Source organism: Mugil cephalus, chromosome 19, assembly GCF_022458985.1.
Source record: "Mugil cephalus isolate CIBA_MC_2020 chromosome 19, CIBA_Mcephalus_1.1, whole genome shotgun sequence".
In the NCBI taxonomy this organism is placed as follows: domain Eukaryota; kingdom Metazoa; phylum Chordata; class Actinopteri; order Mugiliformes; family Mugilidae; genus Mugil; species Mugil cephalus.
The window spans coordinates 1,888,316-1,906,397 of record NC_061788.1 but is presented as its reverse complement, the minus strand read 5'-3'; the positions used below and the strand labels follow the sequence as shown (position 1 = coordinate 1,906,397).

General features: G+C 41.9%; 2 protein-coding genes across 2 annotated transcripts; one reads left to right on the top strand and one right to left on the bottom strand.

Moving 5' to 3' along the window:
• Positions 1 to 1,662: 1,662 nt before the first annotated feature.
• On the bottom strand, positions 1,663 to 9,517 carry LOC124996370 (dual specificity protein phosphatase 26-like). Its single transcript, XM_047569285.1, has 4 exons — positions 9,208 to 9,517; positions 8,804 to 8,987; positions 7,297 to 7,508; positions 1,663 to 5,492 (listed from the first exon to the last, which is right to left on the bottom strand). The coding sequence occupies exons 2-4, from the start codon at positions 8,980 to 8,982 to the stop codon at positions 5,281 to 5,283; spliced, it is 603 nt and encodes a 200-aa protein (XP_047425241.1). The 5' UTR covers positions 8,983 to 8,987; positions 9,208 to 9,517; the 3' UTR covers positions 1,663 to 5,280.
• Positions 9,518 to 10,333: 816 nt separating this feature from the next.
• ddx56 (DEAD (Asp-Glu-Ala-Asp) box helicase 56) lies at positions 10,334 to 17,895 on the top strand. Its single transcript, XM_047569284.1, has 14 exons — positions 10,334 to 10,491; positions 11,265 to 11,426; positions 11,538 to 11,692; positions 11,780 to 11,950; positions 12,979 to 13,069; positions 13,189 to 13,430; positions 13,522 to 13,668; positions 14,560 to 14,673; positions 14,754 to 14,848; positions 15,294 to 15,367; positions 15,455 to 15,544; positions 15,865 to 15,970; positions 16,796 to 16,896; positions 17,584 to 17,895. The coding sequence occupies exons 1-14, from the start codon at positions 10,387 to 10,389 to the stop codon at positions 17,656 to 17,658; spliced, it is 1,728 nt and encodes a 575-aa protein (XP_047425240.1). The 5' UTR covers positions 10,334 to 10,386; the 3' UTR covers positions 17,659 to 17,895.
• The last annotated feature ends 187 nt before the right edge of the window (positions 17,896 to 18,082 follow it).

The window sequence follows — 18,082 nt, the reverse complement described above, 5'->3', positions numbered from 1 at the left end:
CGAGCTAGCATCGAGCTAGCATCGATCCCAGCTGAATAAGAAAAACCTCAGTAGCTGGGTTGGAACTAAACAGATTAATCATTAACGTCAGTCCTCGTTAGTTGCAGCGGCAAAACCGTCTAAATCTTATTAGATGACAATAAATGAAAATAACTTTTTCATCCTTTTCCAACAGATCAGAATATAAGATGCTAGTGCAGAGACTTGAGACATATTTTCTACTTTTCCGGTAGACGTCGGTCTTGTTAAGCAGCAGTGGAATGCTCTGAAGTTTCGTTAAAAAAGATTTATAAGAAAGAGACTGATATGAGGACGTTAAAGGTCCAGTGTGTAGGACTGCATTCAGTTGGTCATAGTCTGCATCTTCACCACTAGGTGGCACTAGATCTTACACACTGGACATTAAAGTAAAGAGATTTTAAGAAGTCGTCGTCTAAACCAAAGTGTTTAAACTTCTAAACTTTGTATCACAAGATGTTTGATTGTTTTTGAGACGTTTTGACCAGTTCTTCATCTGCACGGCCTCGACGGACTGGTGAGCCCCAGCTTGACCCACCGCTCAGGTCTCACCCTCAGATTCTCTCTACTAACCTGCTGATGTTCTGCTGACGTTCTGCTGATGTTCTCCAGGCTGGACGGGAAGCACGTGGTGTTTGGCAGCGTGATTGAGGGCATCGACGTCGTCAAGGCGATGGAGAGGCAAGGCACGAGAAACGGAAATCCCAAATCCAAAGTCGTCATCGCCGACTGCGGTCAGCTGAAATAGATACGTCCTCTGAGGTCCCTGGACTTTTTGGCATTTCGAGGTTTGGATTCTAAGATAAAAGATAAATGAATAAGAGTTCATTTGATTTTCATTTTGAAAAGTACAAACTAAATTAACTTTATTGCTTTCGTTTTATTAGACGACACAATAAAAGACAGGGGCCTTCCAGATTTTTCCTTTCTGGTTTTAAAAAACAAACTTGAACACCCAGCGAACTCACTTCCTCCTCTTGTTTACCTGCTGTGTTGATATTTGTTCTGTAATATTTTGTACCTTCTAATCCACATTTGTTAACTAAACCGGAACCAAATGATGACGGTGTAAATAAAACTACCTGAAAGCCCGGTTTGTATGTTTTTTTTTTTTATTCTTTCACTTTTTTACCACTATTCCCACTGACACATTAAGAAAAAACACTCCCTGTCTCTGTCTTTTGTTTTCTTTTAAAAGTTGCAGTGACAAAAAATGTAGCTCTTAAAAAATATAATTAGAGGTTTGATGGTTAAATATGTTTGTTTCAGGACAATCTTCCACATTCAGTCCTCATGTTTGAGTGTTTTCCAGGTGGAAACTTCCAGGTCTGAGCAACGAAGCGCTGCAGTTCATCTAGTGGCCGCTAGAGGCTCCAAAGGGGATCAAACCCCCATAGACCCTCATGTTAAAAAGCCCAAATTTACAGCATTATTAAACATGTTCACAGCCTGGTTCAAAAAACTATTTTGGTCTCAATGGTTTATTTTCTAACTCGTGTGTTTATTTTTTTATTAAGGTTTAAAATTCTGCATTCTTTCATATTTATCTTGAACTATACAATACTTCAACGCTGTAATGGAAGTTTAGGGCGGGGCCTTTTTTCAAAATAAACCTTAATCTAACAGAAAACACCTCACAACATATTATTTGAAACAACATTTTCATTTAATTTCCAATCCAGTACAGAATTTATCAAAACAAACTTTATCAATATCCATTGTTCACGGACAATAAAAAGATAGAAAGAAAAGCTCAAACTTGAAGAAGTACACGTATTAAGGCATCAACATCTCCTTTGCCCGTTTCTCCATCAATAAACCTCAAAGAGGGTGATACAAAAATAAATTCAAAAGAATTCAAGTTTCCTTATAGAAATGCCTCTGTAAGAAAACAAACAGGTTACAAGAATATAAACGGCAATCGAGACTGACACCAATCACGGCACAGTAAAACCACAAATACAAAACATACAGATCCAACACGGCAAAGGTAAAGATCGTAACGGTCAGACAGGCCGGAGATTATCCACACATTTAGTTTCATTAATACTTTCTCTGTGTTTTTACACAGCGGACTGAGGAAAGCGTCTGAAGAAAGGCAGGTCATTGTGATTTTATCACCGACACAAAATGCAGCAACGAGGATTTTTGTGACGATCTGATTCTGGACTTGAGGAGCAGCGTCGCAGCCTTTCACAAGTTTACTTACAAGCTACATAGACTGTAAAACAAGCGGACGCCATGACAGCTCCTTTAAAGTGACGCCAAAGCAAGTAGAGCTCCCCCTGGTGGCTGGCTGCTGTATATGTCACATAAGCCACGCCCCCCCCTCCATGTTAGTAGGTGGGACTTGGGCCAAATTAAAACACTAAAGTACACATCAAGTATACATTTTCAAAGACGTTTTTGTTTTCTAAACTTTTGTGAGATTGTAAGTGAATTCATGTAATTACCAAGCTAGCTTAAACAACAACATTCCTTATTGTCCCTCAGGGATAAATACATTTTTTTCTGATGTTGATTCACTCCGATATTAGCACTGTGGGGGCAAAGGTCGTCAATTAGTAGTTAGCATTTACAAAGTCTGATTGCTTTAAAAACATGTTCAGTGTATAATTTCAACATGTCTTCATAAGCTTAGGGAAGCCGATAGACTGTTCAAGAAGATGGATGACCTATAAACTGGCCTGGAATGACGCTAGGATGTCTGCCCCCTGGTGGTGGGTTGGGATGCAGATCGAAAGCCCCAGCCAGGTGGTTTGACTTGAGTATGAAGGGCATGACCTCAACAGTACATCTCCACCCCTCGGTTATTACTGTGCAAACATTTTAATTTAACACTTTAGCCACAGCGGGACGAGGTGGCAATTGGTCGTCCATCTTTAAAAACAGTCCACGGGATAAACAGCGGGTGTAAGACATGGCCCATTGGGTTGTCCATTGGTCCCCAAGAAGCCAGCTATGATTCAAAGTTTAAAAAACACTAGTTGCGTCCAGATTGTTGCTGCAATGCCTCGCTTTCCAAAGTCACAATTCAAACACACATTGTATTAATAACTTGATATTTTGTAAAATACTCAGGTTTTCTTGCCAAGAGTGAGATAAGAAGATCAACACCACTCTCATGTCTGGGCGCTAATGGACTCTGGGAGGCCGTTAGCTTAGCTTAAGTAGCAGCTAGTTTCGCTAACTCTAGCCACTGTTCAGTCAAAGCTTAGGAACCACATCTAGACATATAGCTTATGACCTGACAAGCCAAAGAGCATTAGCTCGCTACATTTAAGTGTTGGGTTGCATTACAAAACCCTTCATTAATAACTTATAGGCTACATCCACTGATGCTATTTATACCTCGGTTTGCTTCATCCTCAGTTTGTTAGCAAGATATGTTGATTTACAAGATACGTAAAAACCCAAAAAATTAGTCTTTTTGCATTTAATTTTTTGGCAGAGCTGTGCTAGTTTTAGCCCTGTTCAAGCTAAGCTAAGCTACGCTAAGGGTCACATGAACGATCTCAGGAAGTAATCAGTAAAATGTTTGGTTTAAGTGAAGTTGCTGACGTCATAGAGGCTACATGGAAAGATGGCGGATGTAAGTATCACCAAGTTTATCGCTTTAAAGCTGCAAACTTTGATATTAATCACACGTCATCCATTTCCTTTGCTCTTTGTTCTCACAAAAACACTGGAAATAACTCGAGACATCTTGTTTTTTTAGCGGCCATTTTCAAAAAAGTGGAAACAAACTTTCCAGATGGTGTAAAAGGGTAATAAAGGGTCAGAGTAGACATGAGAGTGGCAGCATCTTATCATTTAACACTGGTCTGGAAAGCAAATAAGAATATTTTCAAATCTTTTAAACCTCCTCAGATCCTTAGTTTTTTTTTTTTATGTACATTTTTTATCAGTTGAGCAAAGTTGCTCATCTGTGTTCATCACGATGGCGTTAACACAGCACAGACAAAAGACCACAAACAAATGCATTTTTAAACATGATACTTGAGGTAATCATTAATAACATGAATCAAGAAGGGCATTAGGAGGAAAGCTGGTTTAAAATTCAGCATCGGTTGTTTTTTCTGAAGCACTGAGCTCCTCCAGTCGTCCGGGCAGTTGGTAGCTTTCGCAGTGGGACGCTTGCAGCACTTACGCTGCACGTCTGCTCTCCAGTGCTGGCTTATTAAACCTACTCTGTAACAGTCAGTGGGAAGGTGAAAGTGATGCACCAGACTGGAAGAGGTTCTGTTGGGTCTCTACTCAATGAAATTACACAAGATATCCAATCTGAAAATACACTGGACCTGAACCAACACTTAACTCTGCACGTTGCTGCTGCAGATGTAATACTGTAAATACCGTCGGCTACATAGCTGTGCTGGTTTAAACCTGGGCTACAACTACGAGAATGAGTTGTTCAGGGCACTTGATGAAGGTAAGAAGTCGAGGGAAGACCTGCTACGACTCAAATGACCGGGGGAGAGGGTTTTTGTTTATCCTCCACATCGATTTTAAAAAAGCCAGAAAGGACCTTGTGGTCATCAGGAATGGCGTCGTTCCTGATGGGAACGCTAGCATCGAGCTAGCATCGAGCTAGCATCGATCCCAGCTGAATAAGAAAAACCTCAGTAGCTGGGTTGGAACTAAACAGGTTAATCATTAACGTCAGTCCTCGTTAGTTGCAGCGGCAAAACCGTCTAAATCTTATTAGATGACAATAAATGAAAATAACTTTTTCATCCTTTTCCAACAGATCAGAATATAAGATGCTAGTGCAGAGACTTGAGACATATTTTCTACTTTTCCGGTAGACGTCGGTCTTATTAAGCAGCAGTGGAATGCTCTGAAGTTTCGTTAAAAAAGATTTATAAGAAAGAGACTGATATGAGGACGTTAAAGGTCCAGTGTGTAGGACTGCATTCAGTTGGTCGTAGTCTGCATCCTCACCACTAGGTGGCACTAGATCTTACACACTGGACCTTAAAGTAAAGAGATTTTAAGAAGTCATCGTCTAAACCAAAGTGTTTAAACTTCTAAACTTTGTATCACAAGATGTTTGATTGTTTTTGAGACGTTTTGACCTGTTTCTCAGCTGCAGATTGTTACATCAGATTCATAGCTAGCACCAGCCTTCGTTTACTACGCGGTGCTCATGCAGTTTAAAGTCTAAAGGACTGAACAGATCAAATAAAGCAAATTAATTAAATCAGTTAAACCCTCTGACTCTCTTACTATCCCAGTATCTCCATCGTTTCTCTTTTTTTTTCAGCTCTGCGGTGACGTCTTGCGACTCTCTCTCAGGATGCCGTCGAGGCCGTTGAGCTGGCGGAGGAAGCCCCGGTTGGGGGTGACGCCCCGGTGGTCCTTGACGGTTTTGATGGCCTCCACCAGCGTCAGGTTCTGCCGGATCATCAGGTAGGCCAGCACCAGCGTGGCCGAGCGGCTCACGCCCACGGTGCAGTGGACCAGCACCTTACCTGCACGGACAGAGGACACGTCTCACTGGCCAGTTCATTAGGAACAGCAGGGAATGCATTGTAACGGAACAGTCTAGTCTTTGTGAAGGTTCTGGAGTTCAGCTTTAGTTTCTAATAACAGAGAGAGACATGTTTATTCATCAGATTCATCTAAAATAGACGGTGGCTTGAGAAGGATCTTAACTCGATTCCAGAAAAACAGAAAATGAAGGTTTCTTAGTTGGTTTTTCTTTGGGTGATGTTCCCATTTATTGTAACAGAAACAGAAATGACCAGGTTGCTTTCTGTTTCTCTGGCTGTCGATAAGAACCGCGACCTTTTTCACCACCATCCAACTCAGACTAATCATCTCCTGAGCTTAAGCAAAACTGAAACAACACTACACCCTCATGGTTAAAAGGTGAAATACATGCACATGCAGGGACCGTGTACGATGTAAATATGCTGGATTACAGCAACAATGCTAATTTACATCAGGTAACACAAAGCCATGATAAGACACAGAACAGGACAATAGATCCCAATAAGAGCAGAACAACTAGCCGTGGTTCTGGTTCAGGTTGTATCTGATTGAAACGGTGCTGCTGCTTAAAGACTGAAAAAATACAACATACAAACGGTGCCTTTTTATTTTTAAGGCATTTTATAACGTGCAAGTTGAACAAAATATTAATTTAAATAATATAAATACAACTAAGACTAAGAAATAAATGAACCAATATAAAATAAATAATAAACCAGTGTGGTGGGGTCTGTCAGGCATCAGAGACGCTACATCTCTGCTCTTTTAATAAAATGCTAATGCTAATGCTAATGCTAATGCTATGTGTGGTCAGATGTTGAATCTAATTCCAGGTGTTTGCTCCTTGGTGCATCTTTAGAGGTGAAGTTTTCCTGAGACGTTTTGAAGCTTCACTTCCATCCATGCAGGAGAAAAACTGACGTGATGTCACAGCGATAGAGCTAAGGAGGCTAAGCTAATTAAAAACTAACTGGCACTAAATAAAACACCCAGATCAGTCTGGTTACTACCGTTAGCATCAGCACCGTTAGCATCATGGTAGCCATCCCTAATCACAAGACAGAACATTACTAAGAAGTTAAAAGTCATCAGCTACAGGACTGGTTTCCTGTGAACCTGTACGTGAGGTAAGTTCTGAAGGTTTATAATGTGGGACACGTATGGAGAGAGGGGGATGGGTCCACATCTTACTGGCCCTCACAGGAAATAACATTTTGTCCGAAGGCTAATTTCCTGTGTGGGTCGTCCCGGTCTCAGGAGGAGGACCTGACCTGGGCCCGAGGCAAGAAACTGCAAATGTAATGTTAAACATTATTCAATGTGACAGAATGATTGAATGCAAAAACATTCCAGCAGCACCGAGTGTTGTGAAAAGTTACTTTTGTTTCAAATTGTTGAAATTGAATTTCACTGTGTTAGATGTTCTTTTAATAGAGTGTGAAACACAGTGTCACATCAAGGTCCGTGGATGTTTTGTTAAAAAGAATATTAAAAACAAACAAACAAAAAAAAAAGTGGTTATTTGATTCTTATTCTAAAATTCCAAAATTTAAATTGAAATTCATGACATTTTTTTCTTTTACCAGGGTCGAGAATGGACAAACAAAACGTTCAATTTTAATTTTCTAACTTTCTAAAAACAAAAAGTAAAATCATTGGAAGACAGAAACAAAAACAACAAAAAAAGCACCAGTTTTTTAACACAAACCCTAATATCTGTCCTGCCAAAATGACGCCTGAGCAGACAGGCTGTGACGCCATGAATGCCGCGTCCAGACTGACCTCCGCTGCTGAGCGCTTTGTGGATGAACTCTGCTGCTGGGTAGAAGTTGACGCTCATGTCGAAGGTGGGCGAGTCGTGGGCCTCGATGCCGTGGTAGGTGATGTTCATGCCGGCGTAGTGCTCGGCGCCTCCGCGCCACTTGCTCTGAGCGCAGTTGAGGATGTGTGTGATGCCGAGTTTGGCGAGTTCACGGCGATCGGACGCGATGTCCCTGCAAGACACAGAGGAGGACGAAGACAAATGTCTGGCGTCACAAAGTTGAGATGGTTTAGGGGGCGGGGACTAGATCATCACCCAGCTGCAGGCAAGATGGCCGACTTAAACATGACTTAACTTCTTAAAGAGATTCTTTAATAGACGTGTCTGAGTTTCTTGTGTTGTATATTGATTAAGCCCAGTGAAGTTAATTTAATTAATTTTCTATTTTTGTTATTTTTTATTATTTACCGTTCTTGCTGCTGCTGCTGACTGACCGTTTAGTGTTAAAATCTCTAATAATAATAAAAATAAAAAGCTTTTAAATGAGCTCAGGAAGGTGATTTCCTCTGGATGTTGATGAGGATGATTAGTGATGTTGTGACTGGGACCAAAGCTGGAGAGTAGAACAAATATAAAGGATCCTAAATGTTTTAATTAATGGACCAAATACCAACCGAGCAGTTTGGACTTTGTTGCTTTGATAAATATTAAAGGTTCATTTTCTGTTTTCACTTCCTGCTTCAACAATAGCGACTGAAACTTAACTGAAACTTCCCCAAATACGAGTCGTACAAATGTCTGTATCTCAGACCTCCTCAGTTATTTAACCGCACTGATCCTTTATTAATACAAAACCATTCGTCTGAAAATCAAGGAAATGGAGAGAAAAGGAGAAATACTAAAAGAACCAATCAGAGCTTCGGTGTCAGTTAATGTAAAAGCATAAACTGTGAGTGAGCTCGTCCATGTTTAGCCGGATATTTATCTACATCTCGTCTGTGTCTTCATTTAATTAGACTTTATTGTCTTATGCGTAGAGAAATAGATTTCATGGATTTATGCACGTCCTAATATATTATAATATTATCCCTAATATTGTGTAATATTTATTCTCTGAACTGATATTTCTTCAAGAAACTCAACAAGTCCAGTTTTCCAGTGTTAGACATAATTTTTTTCCATGATTTTTTTTAAAGAAACAAATATTTCTATTCCTTCATCTTTTATTATACTGTTGTGTGTGTGTGTGTGTGTGTGTGTTTAAGTCTACTTGATTTTATTAAAGAATAAAAATATTTCTACCTCATTCCATTTTACGTAATTTTTTATTATATAATAAAATTTAGATTCAAGGGAGAACACGGTTTCTGGGTAGATTCTTGAGAATAGAACTATATTGTGTTTATATTTTTAAATTTAATTAAATAAGAGAGAATAAAATTGACAGATGAAAGCAGGACTTTAACCTGTTGATGCACCTCCTTCTCCACCTCCTCCTCCACCTCCTTAAACGGGGAAACAACTCACTGGTCTCCGATGTAGAGTCGGGGCCACACTTCGTCCGCATGGTTGCAGGCCGTCTTGCCGGTGCACAGGAGCCTCTCCAGCTCGGACACCGACAGGTTCGGGGAGGCGCGCTCCGAGTCCTTCCTGCTCGGGGACCTGGAGCTGCTCCGGGACCGGGAGAACCGGGACATGAACGCCATTTATTCTGGACAAACATGGGAGGGAAGGGAAGGAATTCCAGCCTCTGTTATTTGAATATTAGATTATATAACACACACTAACCTGTGGCTGTATTTTTATTTTATTTTTTTTTTGGTAAATGCTGTTGTGCGTCTTTCTGCGCTCGAGGCTCCTGATAATAAACCACACACGCGCAGTATTTCCCCAATAACAGCGCGTCTTTCTTTGTTGTTGTTGTTTTTTACCTGTGTCTTGTGTTGTTCTGTGTCTCAGAGGTTTTTCGGGGCTTGCAGATCCGCGGCCATGTTGACTCATTTATTTCTCAAAAGGAGGATGATGTGATGATGAGGAGACGCCTGCATCCAGGAGACATGTCCGCGTCCAGCCTCCCCTCCCCACCCCCTCAACAAGTCCTCACCAGGGCGGTGGACTCTGGAGACCTGAGGTTTTTAATCCAGCTTTCACGCAAACACAAGGAGGCTCTGCTCTGTGCTGCGCTCCTCTCGTGTTCTGCTTAAACCGCGGAGGTTAATTTTATATTTATTCCTAATGCTGCTGCTGCTTTTGTTGCAGACACGGCGGCGTTTGTCGCCACCTTCTGGTTGAACTGAGGAGCTGCATCTAAAACACGATCAGGGGAATCGATCCAGAGCTGATCTGGAAGCTTCGATCACATCACATGATCATGATCAGTTAAACCAGTTAAACCACTTCATAGGGGTTTATAAAATTCTTTCTTTATGAAAAACTGCAATTTAACCAGAATTCATATAACTTTCACGCTTATTTCTGCAATAAGTGTCAGTTATTTAAATGTGTTTAAAATAAATTGAAAGAAACAATAATAGTTAAATATTCCTATCATTATTTCCACTGTTATTAACATACTGTTAATACTAATTAAACGTTTAAATATATTAAATTCCATCACATGCTGAAAATATTATTTTAATTAATTATTTTAATTTAACCCTGCTAGTTTTCTTCCCATTAATTGACATTTTTTATATTAATTTTGACTAAGAATATAAATATATTCGTTGCTTCTTCTTTTATTATGTATTTTTTTTAACGTTTTTAGGTCTAATTCTTGAGAATTACTTCGATAGTCTCCTTGATTCTCAAAGAAAATATATTTCTATGTTTTATTTTATTTTTTTATTGTTACATTGTTTTTTTAAGTCAAAAATATATTTTTATTATTAAGTTATTAATAAAACATTTTCTGTTTAACCGTCTTATATTGTTTTGTTTTTGTATTTTTAACCCTTCTTTGATTTTTATTTCTACTCCATCTCCTCCTATTGTATCTATATATTTATATTTTTTGACTTGAATTTCTCTTCCATCTCTTTTCATTGTTTTATTATCCGTATTTTGAAGCCTCCCAGTTTGTTTTTCTATTTACGTTGAGCGGCGACGTGATGACGTGTAAACGCTGCGACGCACATGTGAGTGTAGTGAGGCTCAACATGGCTGCGGAGAGGCTACAGTTTCACGAAATGGGCTTAGACGACCGCCTGTTAAAGGTAACAGACCCTTTTCTCGCCGTCCGCTGGTTTTAAATTAACTTCTGGTGAAAGTTTGAAGCTTCGGCTGAAAAATAAAAACCGATAAAAAGTTTAAAAACGAAGGAGGGGGAGCTCTGAGCGCAGCTAGCATGTCTCGTGTTTTGCTACTGAAAGTAGCTTGTTTTTATTTATGTTATTCTAAATAATAAGTAAAAATCATCTGTTCACTCCAGTGTAAACAGTTTATATTGTGAACACGTATTGACATGTTATGAGTCTCTCAGTCAGCCATAACATTATGACCACTGATTGTCCTCCTGTCACTGGAGATATATCAGGCCACTAGTGGAACATTTTCTCCTCAGACGTGATGTTAGAAACAGGAAACATGTTCTGGAGACTAGTCAGGGTGTCCATGCACATCAGAACTGGACCACAGAGAAGTGGAGGAAGAAGTAGGTGGTTCAGGTCTGATGGTTCTAACCTGGAGAACCCATAGAACCAGGATGCATTGTGGGAGGAAGACGAGCCGGTGGAGCCACTGTGATGCTTTGGTCCATGTTCTTCTTCCATTCATGTGGATGTTCCTTTAGCTCCTATCTTATGTCCCCGCTCTCATGGAGACAGGATTCCCTGATGGACTCGATTCCTCCAGATCTGGATCCAGTCTAGAAACTAGTCTGAAAGGAAACTCTGCTCCTCAGCTTAAACCAGGGTTTGTTTTCTGTGTGTATTACATTGTGTGTGTGATCTGAGACGTTTCTGAGACCCAGTTTTGCTCTTGAACTCAGGCGGTTGCAGATCTGGGTTGGTCCCAGCCCACGCTGATCCAGGAGAAGGCCATCCCTCTGGCTCTGGAAGGGAAGGACCTTCTGGCTCGAGCCCGGACCGGATCTGGAAAGACGGCAGCCTATGCCATCCCGCTCATACAGCGCATCCTTTCCTTCAAGCAGGTGGGACAACAGCAGCACCAATAACATCCTCCAGTTGAATCACCATGTTTCTGACTCTACGCTGATTGAACATTAGAGCCGTCACGTAAAGCTTCTTTTTCGTCTCCTCAGAGCGTCCGTGAGCAGGACGTCCGAGCTCTGATCCTGGTTCCCACCAAAGAGCTGGGTCAGCAGGTCCAGACCATGATCCGACAGCTCACCACGTACTCCTCCAGGGACGTCCGAGTCGCCGACATCTCTGGAAAAGCTGATCTATCGGCACAGAGGTCGGTGTCACACACGGTGTAGCTACAGAAAATCATTGTTTTGCCTGAACGTATTTTAAAACGAGTCTCTGTCTCTGGTCTCCACAGGCCCATCCTAATGGAGAAGCCTGACGTGGTCGTGGGGACGCCGTCTCGTGTCCTCGCCCACCTCAACGCCCAGAACCTGGTCCTGCAGTCTTCTCTGGAGATGCTGGTGGTGGACGAGGCCGACCTGCTCTTTTCTTTCGGCTTCGAGGCCGACCTGAAAAACTTGTTGTGGTGAGAACAGACAGATTTTTAGCTTTTCACTCAGTCTCTTTAAAACCCGTGGGTTGTTTAGAGCTCTGGAGTCGGGTTTGGAAAAGCAGCTTCGGGGCTTATTTAACCTAAGTGCAGTCACATCACATACTGTTTTATTTGTTTATTTATTTATTTTGATCAAGGTTTCATTTTGTTTTTACAATTTAGCGAACGTCCAACAAAACGAAAACAGGACAGTGAATCCCCTTCAATCCAACTTGATGTGGTTCATGATTTTGGAGGTGTTGGGTCTTTCTAGTTCAATAATATCAGTCTCCTCGCTGGTAGAGAGCACAAAGCCAACACCTTTCTTTTCCACATCTCAAGATCAGGATCACTTTGTTGATCCCAGCAGGGAAATAGTTTGGTCCAAGTAGTCACGAGATAAGAAAAACAAATATGATCCGAACATAGACATAAGAATAAAGTAAAAGTAAAGTAGATTCCCTTTCTCAAAATTAGGTTAGAAAACAAAATTAGAAGCTAGCTATTAGCTAGGAAGGCTAGTTTGGAAATGAGACAAACTGTGAATTATATGAAAAGTTAAAGGACTTATGTGTAGGAATTAACTAGTGACACCTGGTGGCGAGGCAGCAGCATTACAACAAACGGGACTCAGTGGAATAGGTTACGGTTTATTTTAAGCTAACAAAAGAACTAATATTTCATCTCATTGCACTCATGAAAAGTTAATTATGAATATTATATACCAAACTTCAACGTATTGATGGCGTTGTTGTTTCCTTTTTCAGGATTAAAGACAAAGAGTTCAGCGTAAAGTAAAAATAAAGTAGATGGTGTAAACCCTTTCTGAAAATTCTTAGAAAAGGTCTCAAAGATGGACTGTCAGAAAGTGCAAAGGACATGTTTAGAACATGCGTAAGAGAGTCACTTAGAAAGTCTAACCTCAGACCAGTGCAGATGGTTTACAGCTTTGAACTGAAGGTCTAAGACAAATGGACATAATTAACAACATTCGGTTTCATGACCGTGTTCTGTGGTTGCAGCCATCTTCCCAAGATCTACCAGTCGTTCCTGATGTCTGCGACTCTCACCGAGGACGTCCAGGCCTTAAAGGAGCTGCTGCTGCACAACCCTGTAAGTCTCTGCGTGTTAATGTAGAGTCATTAAGGGAAACAAGAACGTTTTACATGAATTATTTAAACTCTTGTGTCTCTGGATGCTCACTTCTTTCTCCTGGACCTGCGTCTCCTCAGGTGATCCTGAAGCTGCAGGGCTCCCAGCTCCCAGACAGCAGCCAGCTGCAGCAGTACAGCATCAAGTGTGAGGAGGAGGACAAGTTCCTGCTCGTCTACACGCTGCTGAAGCTGAGGCTGGTCCAGGGGAAGACGCTGGTGTTCGTGGGCGAGGTGGACCGATGCTACCGGCTCAAGCTGTTCCTGGAACAGTTCAGTATTCCCGCCTGCGTCCTCAACTCGGAGCTGCCCGTCCACTCCAGGTGAGGGGGCGTCCAGCTCTAAATCTTCTTGTATTGAGTCTTAGTTTCTAGTGACTGAGAGAGGTGTTGATCCCTTGTTGCTCTGCTGCAGGTGTCACATCATCACACAGTTCAACCAGGGCTTCTACGACTACATCATCGCCACAGACGAACAGAGCTTGGCCGATCCCACCTCCACTTCACAGGCGACCGCAGGAAAAGACAAGAAGAAGAAGACGGCCAAAGAGAAAGGAGGACAGTGAGTGAGACGTTTACTGGGGCTGGACGTTAGCAGCAGGTTCAGACATCAGGGCTTTAGACTCTGAAGGAAAAATATCGAGGAAGCTAGCTAGCTACTATTAGCTAGAAGGCTAGAAAACTAGCAATAGCTGCTATTAGCTGAGAGGCTGGGGAGATAGAAAGTGCAATTATTAGCTGGAGGCTAGGAAACTAGGAAGAGCTACTACTAGCTGGGAGGCCAGGAAGCTAGGAAGAGTAACTACTAGCTGAGCTGGCTGGCTAGAAAGCCAGCGAGATCTGCTATTAGCTGAGAGGCTGGGAAGCTAGGAAGAGCAACTATTAGCTGGGAGACTCGGAAGCTATGAAAAGCTACTATTAGCTGGGAGGCTAGGAAGGTAGAAAGTGCAATTATTAGCTGAGAGGCTCAGAAACTAGGAGAAGCTGCTATTAGCTGGAGGCTAGGAAGCTAGGAAGAGCTACTACTAGCTGGGAGGCTAGTAACTATGAGGAGCTACTATTAGCTGGGAGGCTAGGAAGGCTAGTTCTGATTCACCATGATGAACTGAACAGACACAAGTAAAAGGTCCAACTTGTTCCAACAGTGCAGGACGTCCTTTAAAGACCAGCACCACAAACGTTTTGTCGCTATGTCAAGGCCCTAAAAGTGACAAAAAGTCTAAAAAGTCACAGTCAACTTTCTAGATTTTTACCCTAAATTGAGAAAAATTGTGAATTATATGAAAAATTAAAGGACCCATGTGTTGGAATTAGTGACACCTGGTGGCGAGGCAGCAGATTGCAATAGGTTAAGGTTTATTTTAAGGTAACAAAAGCACAAATATTCTTGAAAAGGTTAATTATGTTTAATATAAACTTCAACACTTTAACGCTGTTGTTGCTCCCTCTTCAGGACTAAAGACAAAGAGTACGGCGTCTCCAGAGGAGTCGACTTCCAGAACGTCGCTAACGTCATCAATTTTGATTTCCCCGCAACTGTAGAGTCGTACATTCATCGGGTCGGCAGGTGAGTCCACTCGCTCCGTCTTTGGTCATTTGAGCTAATTATGAATCGCTTCTAATAAATGGTTTGTTTGGCTTTTCCAGGACAGCGAGAGCCGATAACCCCGGCACCGCTCTGTCCTTCGTCTCCCTCACGGAGCAGGAGCTGCTGTCGGAGGTGGAGGAGGCTCTGAGCGGAGGTGACGTTTAGCTTTATGTTTTATGTGTCAGAAAACATTAAAGCTCTGAAACGTCTGTAAAAACTAAAATGTGTCTGGTTGAAGGGGTTCAGGAAATAAAATCTCATATTTAAAACTTTTAGTCGCTTTTAGTCTCATATCTTGGACACATTGAACATTTAATCAGTTAAATTAAACTATAGCAGCATTTCAATGTACGTAAGTGGAAAAATACTGTGTGTATGACCCAGTTAATGCAACAAAAACTAGTCAGAAGAGCTAATAAACGAAATATTCCAGTTGGAAATTCCAACTCTGAACTTAGAAAGTCTGACTTTTGAGTGTAAATGGAACAAAATACCAAAAAAACAACTATAAATGGATAAAAGAACAGCGTCTTTACGATGTGTTCCAGGTTTAACTGTGAAGGTTTGTCTGAACATTAATGGTCCTGTCTTGTGTTTAGATAACTCTGACTCGGTCCTGAAGCCGTACGCGTTTAAGATGGATGAGATCGAAGGCTTCAGGTACAGGTGCAGGGTGAGTTTCCTCCTCTTCCTTCTTCATCGTAGAGCTGAGAAACTTCAGCTCATTTAATTATTCTGATAAAATTAAACCTGTGTTTAGGATGCGATGCGTTCAGTGACCAAACAGGCCGTCAGAGAGGCCAGACTCAAGGAGATCAAACAGGAGCTGCTCAACTCGGAGAAGCTCAAGGTGAGACTGTCTCTCAATGGATGAGTGAATGGATGAGTGAATGAATGGATGGATGGATGGATGAATGAGTGAATGGATGGATGTTTGAGTGAATGAATGTTTGAGTGAATGAATGGATGAATGAATGAATGGATGAATGAGTGAATGGATGAATGAGTGAGTGAATGAATGTTTGAGTGAATGAATGGATGAATGACTGAATGGATGAATGAATGAATGAGTGAATGAATGAATGAATGAATGAATGGATGAATGAATGAGTGAGTGAATGGAGGTGGCGGTTTTCAGACTTGCTCTGATCGGATGTTTTTATCTCGCAGACGTATTTCGAGGACAACCCCAGAGATCTGCAGCTGCTCCGACACGACAAAGACCTTCACCCTGCGGTCATCAAACCGCACCTGAAGAACATACCGGACTACCTGGGTACCACACACACACACACACACACACACAGACACACAACACACACACACACACACACACACACACAGACACACAGACACACACACACACACACACACACACACAGACACACACACAGACACACACACACACACACACACACACACACACAGACACACACACACACACACACACACACACACACACCCAAACAAAACACACACACACACACACACACACACACACACACACACACACAGAGACACACTCACACAGACACACACACACACAGACACACACACACACACACACACACACACACAGACACACACGCAGACACACACACACAGGAGGTCACATCATTAATGACATGAAGCCTTGTCCTCGTCCTTCCTTCTCTACCTTCCTTCCTTCCTCCCTCCCTCCTTCCTTCCTTCATCTTTCCATCCTTCCATTCTTCCTCCCTCCCTCCTTCCTTCCTTCCTTCATCTTTCCATCCTTCCATCCTCCCTTCCTCTTCCCTCTCCTCCTCTCCTTCTCCTTCCTTCCTTCATCTTTCCATCCTTCCATCCTCCCTCCCTCCCTCCCTCCTTCCTTCCTTCCTTCCTTCCTCTTTCCATCCTTCCATTCTCCCTCCCTGCCTCCCTCCTTCCTTCCTCCATCCTTCCATTCTTCCTCCCTCCCTCCTTCCTTCATTCCTTCTCTTTCCTTCCTTCCTTCCTTCCTCCCTCCCTCCCTCCTTCCTTCCTTCCTTCCCTTGGGTTCCTCTGGGTTCTCATATATTTTTCGTCCTATCAGCTCTTTGTTAACGTTCACGGTTTCTGGTTGTGTTGTTTTTCTCTGTAGTTCCTGAGACTCTGAAGAACGTCCTGCATCCACTGTCCAGCAGGAGGAGGAAGAGGAAGGAAAAACCGAAGCCGGACGGAGTCGCTAGGAGCAGCTTCAAGGTAACCACGGCAACGCCTTAGGCCTCTAATGGGCTTGCAAATTTGTTAATTAGGTCGATTATAGTCTTGTCTTTCTACTAAACCTAAATCCAACCTGACTCCTGTAGAGTCCCAGTCTCTTCTCCTGGAGTCGACTGGATTCAGTCCAGTAAATGTTTCTTCCAGTCAGAGTTAAAGTGAAGAGAGGAGCTTGTACCTCGAGTTCTCTGCTCCAGAAATGTTCCTCCCTAAACTCTCTCTGGAAGATTAGTCTCCAGGAAACTTTTCTCTTCTTTTAAACGTTAGGTTTAAAAGCTGCAGCCAAACAACAAACACTGAGTCGATTTGTTTTACTCAGGAAACTTCTTCATGTTTAGTCACAGGTTTCTAGGTCTTTTCTCTTCTAGTTCTTCATCTTCTTGTTCCTCTTCTAGTTGTTTCATTATTCTTGGTTCTCCAGTTCTTCTAGTTCTTTGTTGTTGTTGTTTGGCTGCAGCCTTTAAACCTGAGTGGATTGTGTTTAGTCATTTTATTGTTGGTTGTGTCTCCTTCTATCACCTACGACCAAACATCCAACACTCTCGCCTTTAAAACGTAACCAGACGTTTTTCTGCTTCCAGGACGTGTTTTTTGATTAATGTTAGAAAGTCTCAGGTTTGAATAAACTACATTTAGGTCTGAACTGAAAACGAGTCATTCTCTTTCCAGGGGAAGAACCCGCTGAAGAGTTTCCGTTACACCGGAGGCAAAAACAGAAAAGTTAAAGCAGGAAAGTCGACGTGAATCTGGACGTGATCAAAGCTGAAGAGACGTTTGCTGTGAGGACGGTTTGGTCTCCGCTGTGAGTCAAATATGAACTGAATGGACCTGAGGACTGTTAGATGGACCGAGGACTGAATGGACACGGGGACAGATTTACGTGGACTTTATCATGGGTATTATCTCATTTCTAATTAATCTGTTCTAATCTGAATAAATTCAAAATGTTTGTTTTTGAATAAATGTTCTTCTCTCACTCTCTCTGAAACGTGTTAGCATGCTAATTAGCACCAAACACAAAGCACCCGACTTTGCTTTAATGAGTCCTGGTCCCATTAAAAACCAAATACTGAACTCATCCATTCATCCACTGGTAGAAATGAACCTGAACTAGAGACGCCTGTTCATTAGTGACGAGACTTTAAAAGATTCTGGACCTGGGTCTTCT

Coding starts and splice junctions, on each gene's coding strand:
- LOC124996370 (XM_047569285.1), bottom strand. CDS start 8,982: ATGGCGTTCATGTCCCGGTTCTCCCGGTCCCGGAGCAGCTCCAGGTCC. Junction 7,509..8,803: donor CGACTCTACATCGGAGACCA/GTGAGTTGTTTC, acceptor TGTGTCTTGCAG/GGACATCGCGTCCGATCGCC. Junction 5,493..7,296: donor CAAAGCGCTCAGCAGCGGAG/GTCAGTCTGGAC, acceptor CTGTCCGTGCAG/GTAAGGTGCTGGTCCACTGC.
- ddx56 (XM_047569284.1), top strand. CDS start 10,387: ATGACGTGTAAACGCTGCGACGCACATGTGAGTGTAGTGAGGCTCAAC. Junction 13,070..13,188: donor AGCTGCTGCTGCACAACCCT/GTAAGTCTCTGC, acceptor GCGTCTCCTCAG/GTGATCCTGAAGCTGCAGGG. Junction 15,368..15,454: donor GCTTCAGGTACAGGTGCAGG/GTGAGTTTCCTC, acceptor ACCTGTGTTTAG/GATGCGATGCGTTCAGTGAC.